This window comes from Aptenodytes patagonicus, chromosome 4 (assembly GCF_965638725.1).
Source record: "Aptenodytes patagonicus chromosome 4, bAptPat1.pri.cur, whole genome shotgun sequence".
Lineage (NCBI taxonomy): Eukaryota > Metazoa > Chordata > Aves > Sphenisciformes > Spheniscidae > Aptenodytes > Aptenodytes patagonicus.
This window is the reverse complement of record NC_134952.1, coordinates 66,636,343-66,659,067: the sequence shown is the minus strand read 5'-3', so window position 1 is coordinate 66,659,067 and position 22,725 is coordinate 66,636,343. Positions and strand designations below refer to the sequence as shown.

General features: G+C 46.0%; 2 protein-coding genes and 1 long non-coding RNA gene across 5 annotated transcripts; 1 reads left to right on the top strand and 2 right to left on the bottom strand.

Moving 5' to 3' along the window:
• Nucleotides 1-1,512: 1,512 nt before the first annotated feature.
• Nucleotides 1,513-10,654, bottom strand: NUDT9 (nudix hydrolase 9). Of its 2 annotated transcripts, none has more exons than XM_076337048.1 (8): nt 10,361-10,653; nt 8,399-8,635; nt 6,836-6,931; nt 5,943-6,029; nt 4,481-4,592; nt 3,903-4,049; nt 3,569-3,653; nt 1,513-2,158 (listed from the first exon to the last, which is right to left on the bottom strand). In XM_076337048.1, the coding sequence occupies exons 1-8, from the start codon at nt 10,492-10,494 to the stop codon at nt 1,983-1,985; spliced, it is 1,074 nt and encodes a 357-aa protein (XP_076193163.1). In that variant the 5' UTR covers nt 10,495-10,653; the 3' UTR covers nt 1,513-1,982. The 2 variants fall into 2 exon arrangements, with proteins under 2 accessions (XP_076193163.1, XP_076193164.1); XM_076337049.1 differs by having other exon boundaries at nt 2,074-2,158; nt 3,569-3,670; nt 10,361-10,654.
• A 559-nt stretch (nt 10,655-11,213) lies between these two features.
• On the top strand, nt 11,214-19,999 carry LOC143159739 (estradiol 17-beta-dehydrogenase 11-like). 2 transcript variants are annotated; one of them, XM_076337046.1, is made up of 7 exons: nt 11,214-11,531; nt 13,788-13,895; nt 14,530-14,661; nt 15,766-15,872; nt 17,247-17,384; nt 17,659-17,775; nt 18,961-19,179. In XM_076337046.1, exons 1-7 carry the CDS (start codon nt 11,322-11,324, stop codon nt 19,091-19,093), a joined length of 945 nt encoding a protein of 314 aa, XP_076193161.1. In that variant the 5' UTR covers nt 11,214-11,321; the 3' UTR covers nt 19,094-19,179. The 2 variants fall into 2 exon arrangements, with proteins under 2 accessions (XP_076193161.1, XP_076193162.1); XM_076337047.1 differs by lacking the exon at nt 18,961-19,179 and adding an exon at nt 19,301-19,999 and having other exon boundaries at nt 11,216-11,531.
• Nucleotides 14,193-20,638, bottom strand: LOC143159740 (uncharacterized). Its single transcript, XR_012995213.1, has 3 exons — nt 20,565-20,638; nt 14,503-14,993; nt 14,193-14,422 (listed from the first exon to the last, which is right to left on the bottom strand). It is a non-coding gene; the product is annotated as an uncharacterized LOC143159740 (long non-coding RNA).
• Nucleotides 20,639-22,725: the final 2,087 nt, after the last annotated feature.

The following is a 22,725-nucleotide window of genomic DNA, read 5'->3' as shown; positions in this document are numbered from 1 at the left end:
GTCATGCTTTCAAGACCTAACTACACTGCTAGGGGCCTGCTCTGCATAATGTATTAATTGCACATTACAGTAATTAACTGCTATTAATTCTAACCTGCCATTCTCTTCTTACTCTGCAGATACCTGGAAAACTATGGATGTCTCCTACATCTCCTACTGTTACTTCCAGATAATCTTCAACTTTCTACAGCTCATTCCCACCCTTTGTCTCACCAGTGCACTGGAAACTGAGGATAACTAACAAGCAAGTCCTGTGTCACATGCCCACCTCTGAAGCCAGTGTGGGTTATAGTGCACAGCGCTCTCAAACCTTGTCTGATTGCTTGTTAAGCTTGAATAAATGCTAAGCATAGAATTTCTTAGTTGTCTTCATCTTTTCTTAAGAAAAAATATACCCAGGTCATTTCAGTGATCCTGTTTCCAAAAACCAGGAGTAGAAAGGGAAGGGAACTCCTGAAGCTGGCTATGCCTTTTGTCCATTCTGAGTTTCACAGGTTCTCTCAGGTCTTGATCTGGCCCTACCAGATATTACCCAGTCTCCATACTATGCTGAGGACAGATTTATCAAAATTGTTTCTGCCTAAGCAACCACTAGATCTTACCTACAGTTTGAAGAAAGATTTTGCATAAACCAAGTCTATGGAAGCTTCTACTGCAACAGAAAGCATTCATGCTGTTTTAGTAAGACCACAGAAGAAATCAAATGTGCAGGAGGAGGTGAGCAAGGATTGAAGGAAAAATTAGTAACGCTTAGCATTACTTTTTTCTTTGAAAGGAACAACTCTACAAGATTCCCAGGGTTCCTCGCATAAACGCACATGAGTCCTCCAGATTTCATTAGCTAACTGGGAGGAAGGGGTGGTGTTGAAAAGGAACAAGCCCTAAAATCATTCGTTACTTAAGTAGGATGTGGCCGACAGTCTCAACAATGCATGAGCATGTCACAGTACTGTTACACAAGGTAATTCCAGACCATATCACCACCCTACTTCAACACATGGCTCAAAATTCATTAAGATCCCCTCCCCAGGTCTCAACCACAACTTTTAGCCGTTACTGGCACCAACTCTTGACACTATTACACAATTAACAGCATTTACCCCTTGATTAAAAACACAGGGAGAAATGTCAGCAACTGTTGTGCAGCTCTTGTTATCAGCATAAATGCCATAGAAGACCCACATCAGCCTCCTGACTGCAAGTTACTCACATTACCTAAACTGTAAAAAACCACCACAATTTACAAGATTACACTTTAAGGCTGCTCTTTCCAATGATCTTATTTATGGCACAGTCTCCCCAACAGCTGTACTGCCATAAGCAGTAGGAAGAGAGGAACCTCGAAATCCAGCTCCCAAAAATCAGTCATCAAGTTACATCCTCCAACAGTTATCTTTTTAGATAGAGGCACTGTCAAACATTCAGATGTGAATACCATCCATACTGTAAACAAGAAAGCAATTAAATGTGAAAACTAGTCTCTCAAAATAGAAAAATCACTGAAAAGACATGTTAAGTGAAACGACTCAGAAAAGAAACTTCACTTTATTATGTAGCACTTAGAATTATTCAGGTTACCATCCTACAAATCTCACATCCCTTAAGGATTCATACTCCTGACAAGAAATCAGTGCAAAAATACAGAGCTAAAGCGAACAGCCTCTGAACTACAACCAGAATCCCAGCGTTGCCATGCTGTCGTGACACATGCAAATCTGCAGATATTATGAAATGGCTGCAAATAATGAAGACAAGAAAGCAAAACAAGGTAACAGCTCCACATTTATCTCATTTCACACTAGCTAAGAAATCAAAAGAAGCAATCTGAAGTCTCTGAAAAAGCCTCTATTTATCACTGCCAAGTGTTTTTGCCAGCTGAATTTCATGGAATTTTCACTGAATTTCCACTGAAAAGGACAACGTCATCTGTTTCAAAGCTGGAAAACATTCTCCCCTTGGTGTCTGTCGGTTCCTTGTTTACATCACTCACAGCACTCAGGACCAGGATCCTCACTCCAGTGGGCTCCCCGTTTCTCAGTCACAAGCTTAATGAAGTAGCTATGACTTGCATACAGCTTGAGCTTCTCACTGATGTCAACCCACTTCACTATTCCAGCATCATCACCTGCTTCCAGAGGCAAATTATCCATTGTCTCACCTGTTCACAAAACAAGAGTTAGGACATGCTATTGCATCTTCTTTCCTGCTTTTTCTTCTCACATCTGATCAGTTCCGCCCTTCCACATGGCTCCTTCACAGGCAGCAACCTTCAATTGTTTTTTCTCTGAGAAGCAGTTAAGTTGCTCATCAATTCTGTGCCAGAAACCTTTTTCATACTTGGACTATTTTAAGGCAAATCTGCATGGCAGAGGTGCTGTTAACTCCTTGTCACCACTCCTAGGGTACCATCAGCAGCATGACAAGTTACTAGAAATCATTATGACAACATGCACTCACTACCTCAAGTTTAGCCAATCCTCTGCCTTGACTTTTGTTTGTTTGCCTAACATTTGACTGCTTCCTTTCTCAGGTACTATTCTACAGGACAAACTGAGTTCTGAAACTTATATATGCTTATGGAAAACCAGAATAATTAAAATTTTACTAAAGGCCCCAAAATCAAAAATAGTACTTAAGGAGGGATGCAGAAAGACTTCTGAATTGCTCTCCAAAGTTTCTTGCTCTGTTTCCAAAAAGAATCCCAGGACTTCACAGACAACAACCAAAGAAATGGTTTTAAAAGTATTACAAAAAGTGTATTAGAAACAGAGGCCAAAGGAACAGTATCTTCACTGTTTCTGGGGGCTGATAAATCAAGGACATGTGAAACTTCACCACTGGTATCTACCACGCAAAACACAGTGGAAATGTCACCATATGAAGTCTCTGACTTGAACAAGTCAGACACCTAACTAGACTGATTTACCTTAAAAGGTGAGAGATGAGAATCCAAGATAATAGATCGATCTAAGAACTAGCAATGTATGCCCATTCCTACTGATTTACAGAAGTAAAATAAAGTCCAACAATTACTCTGGTAGAGTAACGGATAAAAGGTCTCAGAGCAATTACAACACCAAAGCAATAAACGCAGTGAAAATCTGCCAGCAGCCAGAGGCAATGCTCCTGAAGCACACACTAGCTACTAAAGGAAAAATAACAAAAGAAACAGACTATCCTTCTACCCCACACTCATTAAAAAGGGAAATTAAACCAACTCAAGTTAAATACAGTGACAAGAAGGAACCCTTGTCCAATGTTCAATCTCCATACGAAGGCACATGGTCCATAGCTTAGAACTAGCTGACAAATGAATAATCAATCTTCAGGCAGTCTGTATGTTCCTTATTTCAAGACTGACAGAAACCAAAGGGGAACGACAACTACCTGTCATGGCTGAATATCTTAGGAGACAAGAGACCCTCACACCCATTGGTTTTAGTCCAATATTTTACACCTGACTTGCATGCTCCCCCATTTCATTGCCAATCTCAGCCCAACACACATCCCAAGTTCAAACCAACATATAGAGTAAAAGGCAACTAAAAGCACACTTGGAGATACCCACCAGTTTCATCATGATAGTTCACAGCCTCCGTCTCCATCCAGGCATTATCAGTGTTACGAGGGTCGTCCACATATCCTCTGTACACCTAAGGCCCAAAACAAACTGAAACAAGCTCAGTGTCACAACAAACAAGGTGAAATCAGTAAGAAGATTTTTTTCTTTTCCTCCAATACATTTGCCCTTACAGAGTTTTCAATAGTCCCTTCCATTTCCTACACCATGACAACCTGAGCATCACAGCTTATTTTCATTTCAGCTACACTTTTTCAAGTTCCATACAGCTGCAAGTTACATGCATAGCTTAAGAGGCTATCACAAGAGACACAGAGCTCACCACAAAGTGTTCCTGGCTGAACAGCTTGTGGAGTTGCTTCTCCAATTCTGCTCTCTCCTCAGGCGATTTCTGCAAGGAGTTCAAGGCCTCCTCCTCAAATTCTCGCTTCAGGGTAGTGCTAATCTTCTCTCCTGGGTCCACCATCCCCTTAGAGGCGGGGGGAGGGGGAAAGAAAAACAGTGACTATCCCTCAGATTCCACTTGTTTTTACTCCCTTTTGACTGGTTCTTAGTATATTACATCCACCTGCATCATACTCTGGACATGGGAGGAACTTTACACTTAGTTGTAAAGAGCAAGCACACACATCCTTCAAAACCTCCAATGGATTAAATTGTGCCTGCATTAAGCAAAAGACATGGTCAGAATTAAATATGAATACTGCCTAGCAATGCAGAAACAGCAGAAGGCATACCAGCCGATGCTTGGGCAAAGCTAGTTTAAGGAACATTTCTCCTCACCTCTGCAAAACGAGGTCATTCATCAAAAAAACATGCTTTTATCACACACATGCCAGTTATCGCATTGTTGCCTTACCAGCAGGGAAATGTCTACTGGCTCTGGAGCTTTGTTCTTACCCCTGGAATGGCCCACTCCCCACAGTCTCTCCTCTTGATAGCTACGAACTGTAAGATGTTTTTGCCAGTAACTGGATGAGCAACTTTATTGCCACTTCCATCCCTCTTCCACCTGCAGCAAACAACAAACAAGAACATGCTTTGCTGCTACTTGACACAAGGGCCTGGGAGAGGAACAGCAAGGTGCCTGTGCTGTCACCTGTGCGGGGGCAAACAAAGCAGAGAAAGAACAGTCACGGGGGGACCGACGGATGCCGTCCGGCAAGATCGATCGCAACCAAGGGCAAAACACTTGAGTTTTTCGCACACCTCTACCAACTGTGTTTTCCTCAGCCAAGGGGGCAGAAACCGCCCAAGGGGGCAGAAACCGCCCGAGAGTCACATTTCTGTAGCCACGCTGAGAGCAGCAGCTCCTTTGAGAGCTACCTCCAGCACATCCCATCAGCTGCAACGCTCACTGAGCTGCACTTGTGCCTATCCACAACGAGAGGATAAGTAAGCCTTCTGCTAGAACAGAATGTACATGCAGGCTGCAACACCTCCGAACGGCTCACCCAGCACCAGCACAAGGCCACAAACATCCACCATTGCCTTCAGTAGAGAATTAAGAAGAACTACCAATAGTTAAAGCAAAAGCTATCTAAGCAAAGACAAAATAAAAACAGTATTTCTTTTACTTTCAAGGACAACTCCGTATCATTGGCAGCCTTCTGAAAAGGGGAAGAAGTAAAATGCATTAGGATGATTTTCACAATGGTTCTATCTTCAGCATGGCACTTCTTAGCCTGCACCTTTGTTAACTATGCAATCTTTTCTGAATGCTTTATTTGTGTAAAATAGCATGTACACACAGATCCTGCTGGTAAAAACACCATTAAAACAGAGCATACACTGACAAAAAAAAGAGGAGCCTAACCCCACCTCCTCCTATAATATACTAGGCCAAGTCAGTATTTCTTACAGAGCAAAAGCAGGCACACTGCTTTTTTTTTTTGCAGTTGAGTCATTATGATAAAAAAGCCTATTCCTGCAATTTGACATGCCTCATCTAAGGCCTTTTGGCATATTATGTATACAGTATCAAAGCATCATGTAATCCTTTCAGTTTTTACATTAGTTACTGAAGATTATTTGTATAATGTATTTCTACTGAATTATATTTCCTGGGTTGTTTTTTTTTTTTTAAATCTGTTTCCTCAGCATTTCAGAAGTGATTGCTTGTCATTAGCAGTGAGTCCTTACTCTTTTCCAGAGATGAAGACTAAAAAAATTACGAAATTAGTGTTCCACATGTCTATATATCTCTCCATTCAGATACCCATATCTGAATGGGCTTACACATACAGGAACACACACAAAAGGCCCATGAAAAGTAATAGCCTGTCCAGAGATGCACAGAAAAAGCAAAACGCATGGTTCTTTTGCTCTACTGCAGGGCACCTTTCAGTCACCTGTCCCTTACCTAGTTACAACAGGATCAGCAGCATGGTTTGGTCCCCAGCGCCCTAACAAACCTCTGCCTGTGAGGCCAGTCCTTCCCGATGGATTTCTGAAAGAAGTGGAACAGTACATTCAACATATTTACTTCCCCACATGCCAAATATGCTCCAATTAATCTAAAAAGTAGCTTTAAAGAAGCTTAAATAACAACAAAGGGAAGGATAGCAACATACATTCGGTGCCACCATATGCTTTAAAAAGCAAGAGAGACAGCGTGGTTTCCTCCTTCATCAACCTCTTTTTGTGTTTGATAGTACAGAGAAAGGAAATATACAAAATGGCTTTGTCATTTCCCAGATCTTGTGTCCTGAGATACTCCTGACCAAGTGTTACTCTCATTGTGCACACAACCTTGTCTGAAAGGTTGCAATCTGCAATCTAGTTTCCAAGACTATAGCTGCACAGAGCATTCAATTATGTACAAACAGCAGAAAGAAAAGAAAATTTTCGGTGAGATTACCCATCTGTGCTATGTCAGGATTTGTCAGTGGAAGGAAATACTCTTCCGCTCTGCCATAGCACACAAGCAGTACAAAAGCTTCAGAGCCCAACACCTGGTCAAACTGTGGAAACAATTAATTCAACAGACCCTACTATTAACAGCATTAGACCTCCTCCAACTCCAGCATCACCACAACCCTCTGTTGTGTTAGTAGTGGCTAACCTTTTAGTGCCTCTCTGCCACAACGTTCTTTCAGAAAGAACTCTCTGGCCCTGAGGTATCATTTTTCCTGTCTCTAGGGGAGACTATCTTGATTTTGTTCTAGCAGGTACCATGTATCAAAACTGATAGACCTGTAAGAGCTCTGAAACTACAACAGTGAAATGAATATGCAAACAAAAAAAAACACTCACCGGGGCCTCCCATTTTCAACCACATACAAGCCATTCAGACTCCTCCTCTCCACTTCTCCATCTCTCTCATTGAATTTGGGAGAAAAACCTTTATCACTGTGTGGAAAAGAATAATTCAATAGAGATAAGTTATAAAATGCAACACACTCCTCTGCCCCACAAAAGCTTGAAGGCCAACCACCAGATTGGCAACACCCATTTGACCAATGAGCAGTTTTTACCAGAACTTAAGTTGCAGGCCCTCCCTTTTCTATAGGCTGCTATGAAGTCTCAACCTTTACTGATGACAGTCTCCCTGTATTTAGTTCTGCAGACATAAGTGCGCCACTCTAAAGTATTTAACATTGAATCTCTCTAGATTTTCATTTAGACAAAGTGTTTCAAAAGTGTTCTTGTTAAGGTTAGAGAACATAGAAGGATGTTATCCATTGATAAAACTAAAAATGATAAAACTAAAAAAGATTTTGCTAATTAAAAAAATTGAGCAGAAATTTTTATTAGATATGACTTATCAGAATTACAAGCTAATAATCACCTACTTTCAAAATTAGCTTAATGCCAATCTCCTATGTGCACCTCTGAAAAACCAGCAGAGAAGCAGCTATCTGTCTACAGAAGTGTATTTCCTTTCCCAAAAGCAATTCCTCCCAAACCATCACAGGTTTCAATCTACTGACTAGCTTCTTCCACACATAATTCATTTGGGAAGTTACAGTAATACCTAAAAAATGACTCCGCATTTTCAATTATTACCAACACCTAATAAAAGATTACTTGACACTTTCCCAACTATGCCTTAGCAGAATATCAGCAGCCCTATGGAGTCTGAAGAGTAGTGTACCTTGCAATCAGCAGAATACTAAACCATTAAGAGCAAACAGAAGCACATGTTCACACAGCAATGGGAAACAAGGAAGGTAAGGCTGAAACCTCAAGTGCCATTTTCTTCTGATCTTTCTACACAGGTGTGCACACACAGGAATCACCACATTATCACAGGTTGCATTAGATGCATGCATCTAACTTTCTAGCCAAGAAGCATACAGCATTCCTTGAGAGGAAAATATATTCACAGAATCAATAAAAATGAATACACACATTCACAAAAAAAGTTAGTCATGCATTCAACCTGTCACACTTCCTGAGTCAGAGCACTCAACTCTCAAACTACAACTCTACTTTAATTCTTTTCTCATCTTGCATTCAATCCATGAACAAACAAACAAGTATATTATGAAAATGTTCTCCCAAATTCCTATGGAGAATTAGATTTTTACTTAGCTCACAACAGAGAAGAAGCACTACACAACAACGGACACAGCTGTCCATTATTCCAATTAACACTACTCTTATCTCAATCACCAGCTCAGTAAAATCACGTGTCAAAGACCTTCACAGCTAATCCAAACCATTCAGTTCTCTAACCACCATTTTTCTAGGTCTTGACTTTCACACATCACTGTAGAATCACATATCCCCTAAGCTAATGATCTTATTAACTCAGCTGATCACTACTTTCTGCTTCCACATTCACAGGAAAAAAGAGCCACAATTTCCACTCACTTGATTTGGGGATCTGCCCAATTAGGTCCAGCCAAAACAGACATCGCAGTGTACTCCACAGGATTATAATCTTTCCACTCAATCAGCCAGTCCACTTTATCTTCAGGAACTTGGCTACGCTCAACACATGATCCTGGATACGGGGAGGTGAGAGCTTTGCTGTGGTAGAACTTAACATTATAACTGTTGAACATGTTAAGAGGATGAAGATGGGACCAACAGTTCGCAGATGAGTTACTGAAAGAAAAAAAAGAGTACCTCATTCATTAGGCTTTAACCCTATTATTTAATCCCAGACCTGCATAGTACATTATAGCAAGTGGAACAGACTACGCTTTTTCCACAAAACAGCTCTCAGTAATATATTATTGCTTCTTTCAAACATCATGCATCTGTATGCCTGGACCAACAAATCCTGAATTTTACCTCCAGCTTCTTGAAGCAGAAGAGTACTCTACTAGACACATATGAAGATTTCATAGCATGAGTGAGAAGCTGAGAAATAGAAATGCCATCCCAGACTGTGTGGAACACCGACCAGTTGTTAATCATATCCAAGGAACACCTCAAAGATATTTACCATAAATGCAGCAGGAAGGCCTGCTTCAGCATTAAATCTCCATGTTGGCATTTCATCAACAAACCAACCTACGACAGTCCTGCTCACACATCCAGTGGTAGACTAGGTAAGAGCAAGAAAGAAATATCCAAAAGCCTGAGCAACACAGCTCTACAAGTCGCTGTGACCACCAAAATGTAATTTTGTGCAATACTGAGTAGGATAACACATACCTTGTTTTTCAATTTTAAAGAAGGCTAGAACTATCAAACTAGTTAAGTTAAAAGAAGAAAATACTTGAGACCTCTAGTGATTTTATTTTGCCATGGGTTTTCAGGAGCTGAAAGACCAGTCAACAATAAAATACTTAACAGCAGATTGGGTTACAGCATCTGATCACCAGCTCTTAAAAATTCTACACAGATTTCCTTCAACACACAAAGGGGCCTTCCTGTACTCAATTGGGTTTTTTTAACTATTACAAAAATAAAGAGGATTATTCTAGATAAGAGGCTCAAAGCTTAGCAAGGGGCTATAACCTACAGGAGTACTCTAAAAGCAAGATATCTGTAAGTTCTTAGTGAAAAGCTTTTTTTTTTAAATCAATAATCACTTCCAGCATATAAGGAAATATACGTCCTCTGCAAAAATGCATCCAGGTTTTAACAACTTAACACCTGAGCAAGGTGGTGATAGGACCAATGAGTTTGAGATAAAAAAAAAAAAGCAGCTCACACATTAAGTATTAACCCTGCTATTTGAAACCAGATAGGAATATTAGATTGTAACTAGCAGAAAAGGCCAGGCTTTTTCAAAAACAGCAGTTCCAATTCTAAACTCCTCACTCATGCTATGAAAACTTCAGGTGCATCTAGGAGAGTAGGTTCCGCTTCACACTGAAGTTGAGAATTCAATGGTCACAGTTACAGCATGCATGTGCTGTCACATTAACTGCTGAGGTGATGTTCTCAAGGGCACGATTCAACTCATGAACCACTTGAGGATCATAAAATCTTTAACAGAGAAGGCGAAAAGAGCATACTTGATAGGGTGCCAGCCTCCATACACAGGTCAATGTTTCATCACTTTTGTATTTTTCAATAGCTGCATCAGTTCAATTTTAAAGGACAGCCTAATTTTTGTTCCTGCCATGTCCAAACAGGACACCCTCAGCTACACAGCACATCCCGTGCCAAGCTCCCCCTCAGCTGGTAGGGGATGGCAAGGCAGCCCTGAGATCTTGGCCCAGCGATGAGGTGGCTGCTCCCTCGAGAACAGGGCCCTACTTCAACAGGGCCAAACGCCAGCAGAGCCACCGACTCCGACAGGCTCTGAGACTCTGGAGCAGCGGTCCCAGCCTGGTCAGAACACCGCCCAGCTTCACCATCAACAGGCCACGGTACCTGAGGGGCGGGCGGCGCTGGAGAACACACCGGGCAGGCTGGGTGGACAGCACAACAGTGGAAGAAAACACGGCGACTGCCGGAGGGAAACCGGGCACCGTGGCCGCACGCAGGGCGCCGGCGAGAAGAAGCATCGACGCCGCCAACGACCCCACCTCGGCAGGAGCAACCCCTGCCTCAGCTCCACAGGGCTGGGACGGGGCCCAGGACAGAGATGCGGGCGCTGGACCAGCTGGGCGAGGCAGCCCGCTCCGAGCTACCGCCCCCGCCCCGCGCAGGGAGCCGCCGGGGACGCCCGAGCGCCGGCCGCACCGCGCCTCCGCCGCGCTGCCCCTCCCGCCCAACGGCCGCCGCCGCCACCCCCGCCGCCCTCTTTACAAGCTCGCCTCTCATTGGGCGGAGCGCCACCAATCGCGAGCGCCTCCAGCCCACAGGCTTTTCCCCGCCCACGGGCAGGCCCCTCCCCAAGCGCCGCTCTCTGATTGGTTGCTGCTGCCCTGGGAGGCGTGGCCGGGCGCGCGGCCCGTCGGACCGTGGGCGGCCGGCGCTCCTCGCGCCGCGGGCGCGCCCCGGCCTCGGCGATCGCGGTCCCCGCGTTTCGCGGAGCCCCGCGCGGCGAGGGGAGCCCGGGGCCCGGCCGGGGCGGGCCGGGCGGCGCGGGGAGGGCGGCGGCGAGGGGGTGGTCGCTGCCGGGGCAGAGGCCTGTGACTGACAGGACGAGCGGTGCGTGCTCGGGCGGGCCGCGGGCGCCCCCTGGCGGCGATGGAGGGGAGCGCCCCCCGCGCAGCCCCACCGCGCCCGGGCGGGCCCCCGCGGGAGCGGCGCTGAGCCGTGCATCACCGCACACACGGGCCCGCCCCGGGCCCGCCCCGCTCCCGCCCCCGCCCCGGGCCCGCTGTGCTGCCGTCAGACGTTGCAGGGCCCAGCTCGGTACGGCAATCAAAGGACTTCCAGAAAAACAATGAATCCCTTTCTGGATCTTCTCCTGTTCTTGGGTACGCTCGTCTACTCCTACTTAGAGGCTTTTGTGAAGCTTTTTGTCCCTGCGAAGAGAAAGTCTGTCAGCGGAGAGCTTGTTCTCATCACGGGTGCTGGCCATGGTGTAGGGAGAGCGACTGCCTTGGAGTTCGCCAAGCGTCAAAGCAGACTGGTTCTGTGGGACATCAATAAGGTAATGGCACAATTCATGTCTTGACTTGCACCAGAGGACGTAGGTGTCTGGGTCCCACAGTTACGCAGTGCTAATCAGCGGGGTGGCATGCACAGCACGTCAAAGAGTACCTGCAAGAGGGAATGCAGTGGTCAGCAAGCTGCTGTTGGAACCGCTGCCTAGGCTGGCAGAAGGCGGCGTGCGCAGGCCAGAAACCTGCTTCTACAGGGAAGCAGGTTTACCTTCTGCTCGCTGTCTCTCTAGCCTCACATATTTTGCGTACACTGCTGGAAGGCATGTCTCGCTACTCATATTGACGGGCATCACTGCGTTGAGCTGTGTGTGAGCCCTGCTGCCCTCTGGCACAGTTAACACGTGTAGGCAGCGCCTGGCTAAACGTTTATGCTAGCCCAAACTCTTTATTGCAGCTAAATTGACTGGAACGCAAAAAGACCTTGGCAAGCGGACGATGGACAGATACAAGCACGCAGAACGTCGTTCAGTAGGGATCGAGGCAAAGTGCTGTGCATAGGAGCGATTGGCTGTACAGAGGGGGTGAGTGGCTGGGCAGCAGTGCACGGGGAAGGTTTCTGACACAGTGGACCAGAAACCGCAGAGGAGTTCATCATGTCATCCTGAAGCTGCAAAAAACCCGCAGCCCACCACAAACAAACAAACAAACAAAGAAAAAAAACCCCGAGACAAGCCTAGCATAAGGGGTTTTATAAATAGGGAGGATATTGTTGACTGTTTTCAGTGTCTGTTCATGCTACCCATTACGGCTAAGGCCAGACGCTGGAGGGGTGGGAGGAGGCATGGCACCAGCCTCCCGATGCGTAAAGGGCTGCTGCCAAGTCGAGTGTTGTCCATGTCCACTGGAATGGGGAAAAAGGAATAAACTTAGTAGCGGGCGAGACCTGGCTTTGGTGCTGGGAAATATGTTGTAAGGGTGGGTGTAAGCAGGCACTGAAACACAGTGCCAAAGGAGGTGGAGGATGCCAAAGGTTTTAGGAGTATGCTTCGAAAGACACGGACCTGTTGGGAGCAGGTCCAGAGGAGGGTCACAAAAAAGATCGGGGGGATGGAACACCTCTCCTATGAAGAAAGGCTGAGAGAGTTCAGCCTAGAGAAGAGAAGGCTTCGGGGAGACCTTAGTGCAGCCTTTCAGTACTTAAAGGGGGCTTATAAACAAGATGGCAGCAAACTTTTTAGCGGGGCCTGTTGCGACAGGACAAGGGGGGGATGGCTTTAAACTAAAGGGGGGTAGATTTAGGCTAGATCTAAGGAAGAAATTTTTTACGCTGAGGGTGGTGAAACACTGGCACGGGTTGCCCAGAGAGGTGGTGGATGCCCCATCCCTGGAAACATTCCAGGTCAGGTTGGACGGGGCTCTGAGCAACCTGATCTAGTTGAAGATGTCCCTGCCCACGGCGGGGGGGTTAGACTAGATGACCTTCAGAGGTCCCTTCCAACCCAAACTATTCTATGATTCTACGATTCCCCAATCCAACTGCCTTGACAAAGGCCTCATTCCTGGGGGCCATCAGCCTTAAGCAGCAGCTGGGGCTGCGTGGAGCTGCCCGGTCACCCACCCCAGGGACCTGCACAGCTTCTGTCAAGTGCTGAGCTGTCCCAGGCCATTTGTGAACTGGGGCTTTTCACTGCACGGGTCCCCGTTGGCATGGCTTTCTGGCACCTGGGGACAAGGCTACAGCAAAGTCACTTCTGCCCTCACTTAGTGGGTTGATAATAATGACACAGGGGAGCTTCTGTGTGTGTCAAACGCTGTTCTCACAAGAAGCGTCTCTCTACATTGTGCACTTTGGAGCACACTTCTCTTCTCACATCCAGTCTGTGAATACAGAAACGCATAGGGCCACTTTTCGTATCTCGGGGGCGTCAGCTGGGCCTGTGTTTCAAGAGCTCTGCTTACAGTCACGGTGTCTGCCTGCCGTGCTGTGAAAGTCACCGAGTGCCCCCTTTCTGCAGCCTAGCTACGTGTGCTTTACCAAGGCAAACTCACTCTTGTTGCCACATTCCCTTTGTGGCGGTCACTCTACGCAGGTCTGAAATTTAAGGTCGGAATACTAGTCCTCCCACGGACCCCGGCTACAGCTTGAATTTCCCTGGGTAGCCATGAACCGTTCCAGGGCTTGGCAGCGTTTATGCAATCAGGACAAATCTTCAGCCTCTAACTGGTCTGCCGCCATGCCCGAGCAGCGACACGCGGGCAGGGTACAGCTGCGCATGCATGTCTGTCTTTTCTGCCTCTTACAGCATGGCGTCGAGGACACGGCAGCAGAATGCGAAAGGCTGGGAGCCACTGTTCAAGCCTTCGTGGTGGACTGCAGCAAAAGGGAGGAAATCTACAGCGCTGCAGAGAAGGTAGGGGAGCAGGGGCACGTCCAAAGGCTTACCCAAACGTGCTCGGTTTTCAGAAAGGTCAGGCAAACAAGAGAAGAGGTACTGTACACAAGTCATGCCAGCCCTTGGACTCTCCCCGCTTCTGGCTGCTTTCTGTACGGAGAGTGAAGTAGCACTTCCGAGATCGCAGCCAGTCTCATCCTCTTTTGTGAGGCTCTGGCGTATCGCGCCTTGTTGCCAAGTTTGCTCTTTAGGCTTCCAGCTCCTGAAGGAACTTCTGCTTTTTAGTTTCCTGAACAGCACACAGACAACACTGGGGACATTTGAAACATTTTATTGTAAAGGATATGGTCCAGCTGGCTCAAAACAGTCTGTACGTCCATAGTCTCAACTGTGAGTACGCAGAGCATACTGTGTCTGTGGGCAACGTGTGGAAGACTATAAATACTGGCAGTAATTAAGGGAGAAGCATCAGAGCTAAACCAGCTTTCATGGTACTACTGCACAGTTCCTACCACATCTGGAAATGTGGCGCCATCTTCCTCTCCCTAAAAGGAACAACGTTAAGAATTAAATTGTCGCTCATCTTCCACAGCCTTGCATTTTTTTTATAACTAATGACACGCACCTTTCTGGGCTTTTTTCTGTCCAAAAGGTGAAAAAGGACATTGGGGATGTCTCCATCCTGGTGAATAACGCTGGCGTGATTACAGCTGCCGACCTGCTCTCGACTCAGGACCACCAGATTGAAAGAATGTTTGAAGTCAACATTCTTGCTCACATCTGGGTAAGGGCCACTACCATCTTCATACCTACGTTTTTTGGGGAGCGTTGCTGAGGAGGCATAGTTAGACTAACAATTATTTTCAGCAACCAGTGAATTACAGAAGCGTCTTTCGGACATGTATAGCACAGGGGCACCCAGCTAGACTGACTGCTGGGAAACCTGATTATCCTCTTGCTGATCTGAGCCTGGCCCAGTTTTTTCATTCTCTCTTTCCTCTGCGTGAGCTAGCCGGTGGCGGCCTCATCTGCAGCATGGGTTGGTCTCTGTCAGAGGTGTATTAGGGTTCTCTTTGCATCGGGTAGTTTCGGCACCTGCAGCATAGCGCCGAGACCCTGCAAGTAGAAGATACACAGCTGAAACATACAAAGCAATGTTTTTATCGGCTGAACCGCACAAAGGGCAGCCGGCACGTGGCCCGAATGGCCAGGCAGGGTCTGGCAGGTGCGGGTCGGGCAGAGCAGGGGAGGGGAGGGCCAGCCCCACAGCTCCCAGCACAGCCCAGCTGCAGGGCACAGCGAGGCCTGGCCCCTCCCTGACTGCACCCACCAGCCCAGCCGATCTCCCTGGGTGCTCTTCCCCTCGCGGTTTGTACCTCGCTGTGTCGCCACCTTCCCTCCTGTCTCCTTGAGCTACTTCTGAGCCCGTCTCCCATCATCAACCCTGCCTCTCCTCGTGTTTTGTACCTCTCTCATCTCTCTGCGGACTTTCTCCCAGCAGCCTGAGTCAAGGTGACACAGCTGGGCCCTATCAGAGCTGAGCCCTGGGTCTTTGGCATGCCTGCAGCTGACCCCTGGGGTAGGGCAGCTGCCAGCAGGGGTTACAGAGTGGGAGGGTTTCAGCTGTTAAGGACTTGTTGTTTGCAGCAGAAGAAAAGAGATGCTACAGATTGCTGAGCGAGTGTTTTATTGTACGTGCTGGGGTGAGACACTGGCAGCATTGCCGCTGACACCTGAAACCTAAAAAGCGGCACAGGAAGGATGTGAGAATCGGCTCCTGTTTATAGTCGACTTCAGGGTCAGTGTTGAATCTGCCTAAGAAAACATTGTTCTTTTCCTCCTCTACCCCCGCCCCCATGTTTGCCTCTTGGTTTCCATGACTTTCAAGACCACAAGAGCTTTTCTACCAACCATGATGAACAACAACCACGGTCACGTTGTCACGGTGGCTTCGGCAGCAGGTCATTTTGTGACTTCTTTCATGGTGGCTTACTGGTAAGTGATTTTAAAATCGGCTCTCTTCATTTTTTTTATTTTTAATTGCGTCTTCTCCATCAGAAAGCACAGAGTAACCGAAATAGTCCTCCTGCTGAATACGGTACGTCCAAAGGACCATGCCAAGGAGGAAAAGAGCACAACCGCCAGCACTTAAGGATGCCTGGAAGTTCCTGCCGATTTGCTTATGAGCTCTGACTGAATCAGGAGCAATGCTTGTATGAAGGAATAGTCATGTGACACATCAGCTAATGCAAGCTTCTTTTTTCTCTCCCTCACTGATCCAGACTTTTGCTTGGCAAAAAAGGTATCCTCTTCCCTTGTCATTCTTAGAAAGTAGCACTCCTGTGAGTTGTTGTAGTGTTGTCAAGTAAACCCCTAATGAGTAGCTTTTGATCTTTCTACCATTGTGGTAGTGACTAGTGTATAGAAATACTTCTGCCATCGTGAGATAAAATTGCTTTTTGACTGCAAAATTACCTTTCAGAAGGCAAAAACATGACGATGCTTACTGTGTTGTGAGCAACCTAACTGATGCAACTGAGAGGTCGATGCATTGCCTATTTCTACTAGAAGCACTCGAGTCACGGTGCACGAACAGAAAAGCTGTTAGATTGCATTTTGTCATTCTGTGTCAGATCTAGCCCTCTATAATAGCAGCTCCAGGCGGAGCAATCTTCCCCTGGGAACGCTCCTTCTTAGAGAGTCGCTCGCTGTCGGCAACGTGAGAACTCCCCAGCCAGGGATTTTACTGGGATTACACTGTTCAAATCAACAGCAGTCAGTAAACTGATTCTCTGGTTCAACTTTCTTTGAAGTTGATTTATACTCCTGGCCTGCACCAATTTCTGTGGCAGTAAGTTCCTCAACTTTTGCACGCATAATGCTCCTCTATTTCAAAACTCACACGCGAGTGTCACAAGACGCTCCTGTGTGGCACGAGAAACAGTAGAGGGTTGTTCTCCATTTCTACCCTGCCCATCCTTCTTAATTTTAGAGATTCAGGCTGCGTTCCTTCTAAGACTCTTCTCACATGGGAAAAACGGGAAGTCCATCGATTGAGGCACATTAGTTACCATTTTCTAAGAATTCCTGACGTTCATCTGTCTGTTTGCAGCTAAGGCAACTTTTTCTGAAAGACACCCACTCTGCATGCCACAATTACTCCCCCAAGCAGCAATATCTAATCCAGCACTACACTCTGGCACAGGGAAGGTTAGAATTATTCCCTGCCCTCTCTTCTCAGCTGGATTACATTTTCTTTTTGCCTCCTAGTCAGTACTGTGTGATCTTTTAGGCCATTTCCCTTTGTAGAAAGCTAGAAATAGTATTTCTGCCTTCTCTTCTCATTTGTGCTTTTTCCCCCTCCCGCAGTTCAAGCAAGTTTGCTGCAGTTGGATTTCACAAAGCTCTGACAGAGGAGCTGTCTACCCTGGGAAAGGACGGAATAAAAACTACGTGTCTTTGTCCGGTTTTTATAAACACTGGATTTGTCAAAAACCCCAGTACGAGGTAACTATCAGAACTCTGCCTTCCTGCCCGCCCTTCTTTGCATCGAGGCACTACATACTAGCCCCACCTTTAGGCCTTGTATTCCAACTGACTATATAAAACCGGAGATAAATCGGTATATAGCATTGGCTACAGAAAATCTGCAGTGTCATTTAACCCACATTATGGTTGCATTTGAATTACCTGAGTTTGTGCCCATGTGAAGCATCCTACATCAGCTAGTACCGCCCCTGTTTTACCACCACAGCTCTTACACGTATACTTTCCTGTGTAGGCTTGGAAAGATTTTGGAGATTGAAGAAGTTGTAGAGGCCCTGATGGAAGGAATACTGACCAACCAGAAAATGATTTTTGTTCCATCACATCTAAGCATTGCTTTACTTTCTGAAATGTAAGTAGCAAAAGAAAAAAAAAAGGGGGGGAAACATATCAATGCTAACTACCCGAGTATACAAGCATCAAACTTGTAACATCTGATTCAAGTTTAAGTTTTATTTTATGAGGAAGTGCATTTTGCACTCATGGTAGTAAAAGATATGGTTTGGCAGCATAGAGAAACCCTGGAATGACAGTTGGAGAACAGAAGATGTTGTTGTTCAACTCTGTTTCATTTATTTTGTATTATCTTCAGTGTTTGACATCACTATACTCAGTTATTTATCAGTCCAGATTTTACATCAATATGCCTATAGTAACTAGATAATGTGTAACTGTCTGCAGGAGAGAGTATTATTTTTTAAACAACCACCCATCTGAAATATTTTAGTGTAAGAACACCACATCACAAGGTAATGAAAGAGCAGCAGTTCTTTCTAATGACAACAGCAGACATCATGCACAGATTTTTTTGAGCCCTCTCATAGGTCCTTGTGATCCACCTTCTGCAGCTAACTATTCTCAGTGGAGAACTCAACTGCTTTACAGGCTGATAGGGAAGGAGAGGGAGAACAAGAGAACACTTTCTCTTCACAGATCTCCATTTCCCTTGGGCTTGCAAATGAGAGTTTCTCTGAACCACCAGCCCCAGCGTAGTTCCAGACAGAGCTGAGGACCTGCTGCTTATTAGTGTTTGTTTCTTCATGTCAACACCAAAGATTGAGGTCACAGAGGCTGGGAAAATTGCTTCAAAAGGGCTCTACTGCTTCTCTCTGCCATGTAAAGCAAGATTTGCTCTCTCACATGTCTTTAATGTCCAGAGTAGTTGCTCTGCTGAGGAGGCGTTTTTACCAGAGCTCAGGTTCCAAGTCTGGAATTCACATCAGGACAACTAAGTTAACTTTTCAGTTAACTTCTACAGTATTTCATTAAACACTTGGTAATATCTTGTTTGCAAAACCCAACACCAGACAGTGGTAAAAAGCTTTTAAGTCTTTTTGCATCTCCAAGAGCTGCATGCTGACGGTACAAGTCTGTAGAAGCACAGACAAGTCAAACATAGCGCTGCCAAAGCCCTTAGCATAACTTTGCCTTTTTGTCTTAATTTGGGGCAGGGAGACACAAAGAGACACGACTCATAAGAGAAAAAATCCTAGGAGAGGAAACAACACGTCAGTTTTAACATCTCATCCTTCCATAGGCCTGCTGCTTTTCAGAGCATGAAACACTCAATACACACCTATCTCTGTTCAATACTGAACCTTCTTGGATGCTGCAGCAAGATTGCAACCCAAATACTGCCAAGTAGATACCCAGCCTTGGAACTATCATAAAAGGAGATGGGTGGGATTTGAGTTAAACGAGACAGAGATCGATAAGGGCTACGTATTCTTTGGAAATAAAACCCTGTTTAAGCCTTGGTCTCAGTCTGTGTGTGCACGCTTCCACTCCCAGACCAGCTCTTCCCTCACCTGCAGTGCCACTTTTTCCCATAATTTAAGTTTCTTATCCCACATTTAATTTCAAGTTCTCTCTTTCAGGTTGTTTCCAGAACGTGCCGTGGCTGTTCTGAAAAAGCTGACCAATGCCAAGTTTGATGCAGTCGTTGGGCAGAGAAGCACCCAGTGAAAAGCAAAAATTGATTCTCATTTCCCAGTGGCACGAGTGAAAACAGAACATGTGTGAGCATAGTTCAGCTGGTTCAATTCAGAGCAGAACTAAGACAGATGCTTCCAGGCCACCATTTCCAAGCACACCTAAGGGCTTATCCCACACCTGCAGCAGGGACTTACCCACATAACATGGAATGTTAACAAGCAGAGATGCAGCTCTAGAAGTCTAAAGGGCTGCTTTGGCTGTATGTCACATCGTCTCCATCTCCTAGTGCTGAGGCAGACAGGAATTCCCACAAAGCCCATCTTTGGGACAGCACAGCTGCGTACTTGAGTGCAAAGGGATTGCCTGAGAATATGTTAATCTGGACTCATCCCTGAGCAAAGGTATCTTGCAAGAAGCAATTTATAGAGGAGGTGGATGGCCTGTTTCACCTCAATTTTTCTCTTTAAATTTAAAAAAAAAAGTGCTCTAATGAACACTCACAGTTTTGTGTGCTTTTGTAGCGAGTACCTGAAATAATACAGCCTTGTTTGTAATGTAATACCTAATTACATCGATTATCAATTATGCATTAGCACCATCAACACTCCTTATTCCAAATAAATACAGTTCTTTAACACAAAGGTGTCTCTCAGCAATGAAAGTGGTAACCAGGTCTGAGCAAGGACAGCGGAGCAGGTGCCGCAACGGTGAAAGGGTCAGCCAGAGTCTGCCAACCACCAGGCCAGGCTGCAGGGACGAGGCAGGTCCCCGGTCACACCAGGAAGCCACATCAGGATCAGCGAGGTACAGGGCCAGGCATGGCACACCGACACCACAGCCCATGCAAGGGCCGGGGCCAAGGCCAGGGCTTAAAGGCAGGTGCCAGGCCAGGGGGCAGAGGGTGCACGGGGGAAGGCTCCAGATGAGCCTTCTCACAGCTCCTCATCACAGGCTAGCGGCCTGCTCTGACGGGACCCACCCTGACCAGGAGGTTAAACCCCCAAAGGTCTTTGGCCTGTGGTACAAGACAACAGCACCTGATGAAACACAGGTCAAAGACCTCTACAGAGCACAGATTATCTTTCCACCTACTTGTGCAACTCCCGACTGCGCCAGGCACTTGCTGGCTCACAGACATCCAAGGGAGGCCTGAACACGCTGCCACCTTCAGTACAGCTGGAAATGGGTAGCAGCCATCCCACCAACCTGAGCATTCATGTTGTTCTGTAAACTGAGGTTCTTCAGAAAAGGGAGAGCCCTTGTCATCCAGCTCCTCCTGCTCTTAGGTGGCAACAGGAAGAAGTTTGTGCTGCTGGAAGCCTAAATGACACAAAAACGGTTTCCTTTTTGCTCATGTAACGTTCATGTTACAGGACATTCAGGGTGTGTCAAAACAGAAGTTCCCAGCTTGTGACCTTTCGCTTCACAGTGCAAAATTCCTGTAGCCAAGAAAGGAAAAAAAGAAGGGGTTTGCAACATTCAGGGCATCAAAAAAAAGTTAAAAGCCAATTAAAGAACAATTAGGCATGGTTTCCATTTAAGACCAAAGCCAAATTCTGTGTTTTGTGCTGGCCCTGCTTTTTTTTGAGCTGTATATTGCCCTCTTGCTAAGATGACAGTCCTGTCACATATATGAGACACTTGAAGCCAGAGAACATCTGTTTGGCTTTTTCATTATGTTCACTTCCACCTATTCTTACCTAGTGAGGAGTCAAAGGGTCTAAAATACAGATGCTTCAAAAGCCCTTCAGAGGGAGCAGCATACTGGCCAAAATGTTTATTCTTAACACTGGAACCTAAAGGCTAAATCAGTACTTATTTGTATGTATTTGGCAGTTGTCTCTTGTACTGCTGGTAAACATTCTTAACCTTCCACCCAGCTTAGCCTCTCCTGGTACACACCTTTCATGTTTCTGTTATTTCATGGCTTGAATCCTTGCTCAAAGGAAGGGCACAGTATGGTCCAATAACTCCAAAGAAAAAGCTCAAAAAGACAGCCCCCAAGATAGACAAATCAACATCCTGATGCGTAGGGTCTCTTCTCAGGCAGGGGAAGAACTGGCTCCAATAGGACACATCAGACAAGACATTTGACCTCTCCTGGCCCGTTATCCCCACTAGCCCTGCGCATCATTCAGATTCTGATGGCAGCATTAAACTGGAAGACAAAAATCCATCTAGGGAATGATAGACAGCACTCTCCTGCAGAATCTGTTTCTCAGCACACTTGCACCTAAGGAAAGGGAGACTGTGTTCACTCCTGCTTTGCCAGATCTAGTCCAATCTCTCAGAACCCAGAGGAATTACCAGGCAACGCAACTTGTGCACTATCCATAAGGGGCTACAGTTCCTCTCTCTGTCTCCTATGGCTACAAGTCTTCTGCCTGGCATAAAGAAACAGACACAAAAGGAAGGATTTAAACCTGCATCTCCTGAACACCAGTGACAGAACTGAACCATCAAGCCTCCTAGGCTCTCAGTTCTCTTTCTGACCACAACAGACAACTGAAGCTTATCCCAAAGTCTGGTCCTTGTGGGTGCCTAGCAGGAGCCTATGTGAGCCAGCCTCATATAGGCGCCTACAGCTAAGTCCCAAATTTGAAGCGTAATACCTCACATCCTGACTTCGGACTCCTTATGAGTCGGGTTAGTGACTCTGGCCTCGTGCTCTGCCTTCCTCTGAGGTGTCTCTTGGAGTCAGCGCTTCTCTGCCCTCCCTGCCTCCTCCGTCTCGGCCACAGCACTGACTGGAGCCCCGTGCCAGGAAAATGACAGCACCGCTGAGCTGTGCAATTAGGGTCTGGCCCAAATGCCGATGCGTTAATTAAGAAGAGAACGAAGTTCCAAGAGAAAAGTAGGAAGTGTCTAGCACTGAATCTCTCTGCTGGAGTCAACCCAGTCTCCCGCAGACAAGATGAGCAATGGTGCAGCCAAACCACCAGGACAAAAAAGAGATCCTTTTCAACAACTCTAGTCTTAACTGGAGATCAATTTTGGTCAGAGGACAGATGTTCATGCAACCTTCATTCTTCCCCAAGCGGCTCAAAAATATCCTCCAGTAAAATTATGAACACGACCTGGATACATCTAGCTTTCTAACTGAAAAGCAAAGGAGTAAGGTCAGCAATCCTTTTCAAATAAGACCATGAAGTTACATTGTTAGAGCCAGATGAACAATTAGTTTCAGGTGTTCTCCCATTTCCTATACGCATTCCTGTTCGCATTCCTGTTCCGATTAAGGTTCTGGATACTCCATTACACACAAACAAGTCCAAGTGTGAGCTGTGTAATTTAGACTCAGTTACATAAGGATGACCCAGTTCATGCAGTCAATGCCATTTTCCAAAGGACTTGAGAAAACTAAGCA

Coding starts and splice junctions, on each gene's coding strand:
- LOC143159739 (XM_076337046.1), top strand. CDS start 11,322: ATGAATCCCTTTCTGGATCTTCTCCTGTTCTTGGGTACGCTCGTCTAC. Junction 11,532..13,787: donor TTCTGTGGGACATCAATAAG/GTAATGGCACAA, acceptor TGCCTCTTACAG/CATGGCGTCGAGGACACGGC. Junction 17,385..17,658: donor GTCAAAAACCCCAGTACGAG/GTAACTATCAGA, acceptor TTTCCTGTGTAG/GCTTGGAAAGATTTTGGAGA.
- NUDT9 (XM_076337048.1), bottom strand. CDS start 10,494: ATGCTTCTTCTCGCCGGCGCCCTGCGTGCGGCCACGGTGCCCGGTTTC. Junction 8,636..10,360: donor CAGCGCCGCCCGCCCCTCAG/GTACCGTGGCCT, acceptor TTTTTCTTTCAG/TAACTCATCTGCGAACTGTT. Junction 4,050..4,480: donor GGGAGTGGGCCATTCCAGGG/GTAAGAACAAAG, acceptor CCCGCCTCTAAG/GGGATGGTGGACCCAGGAGA.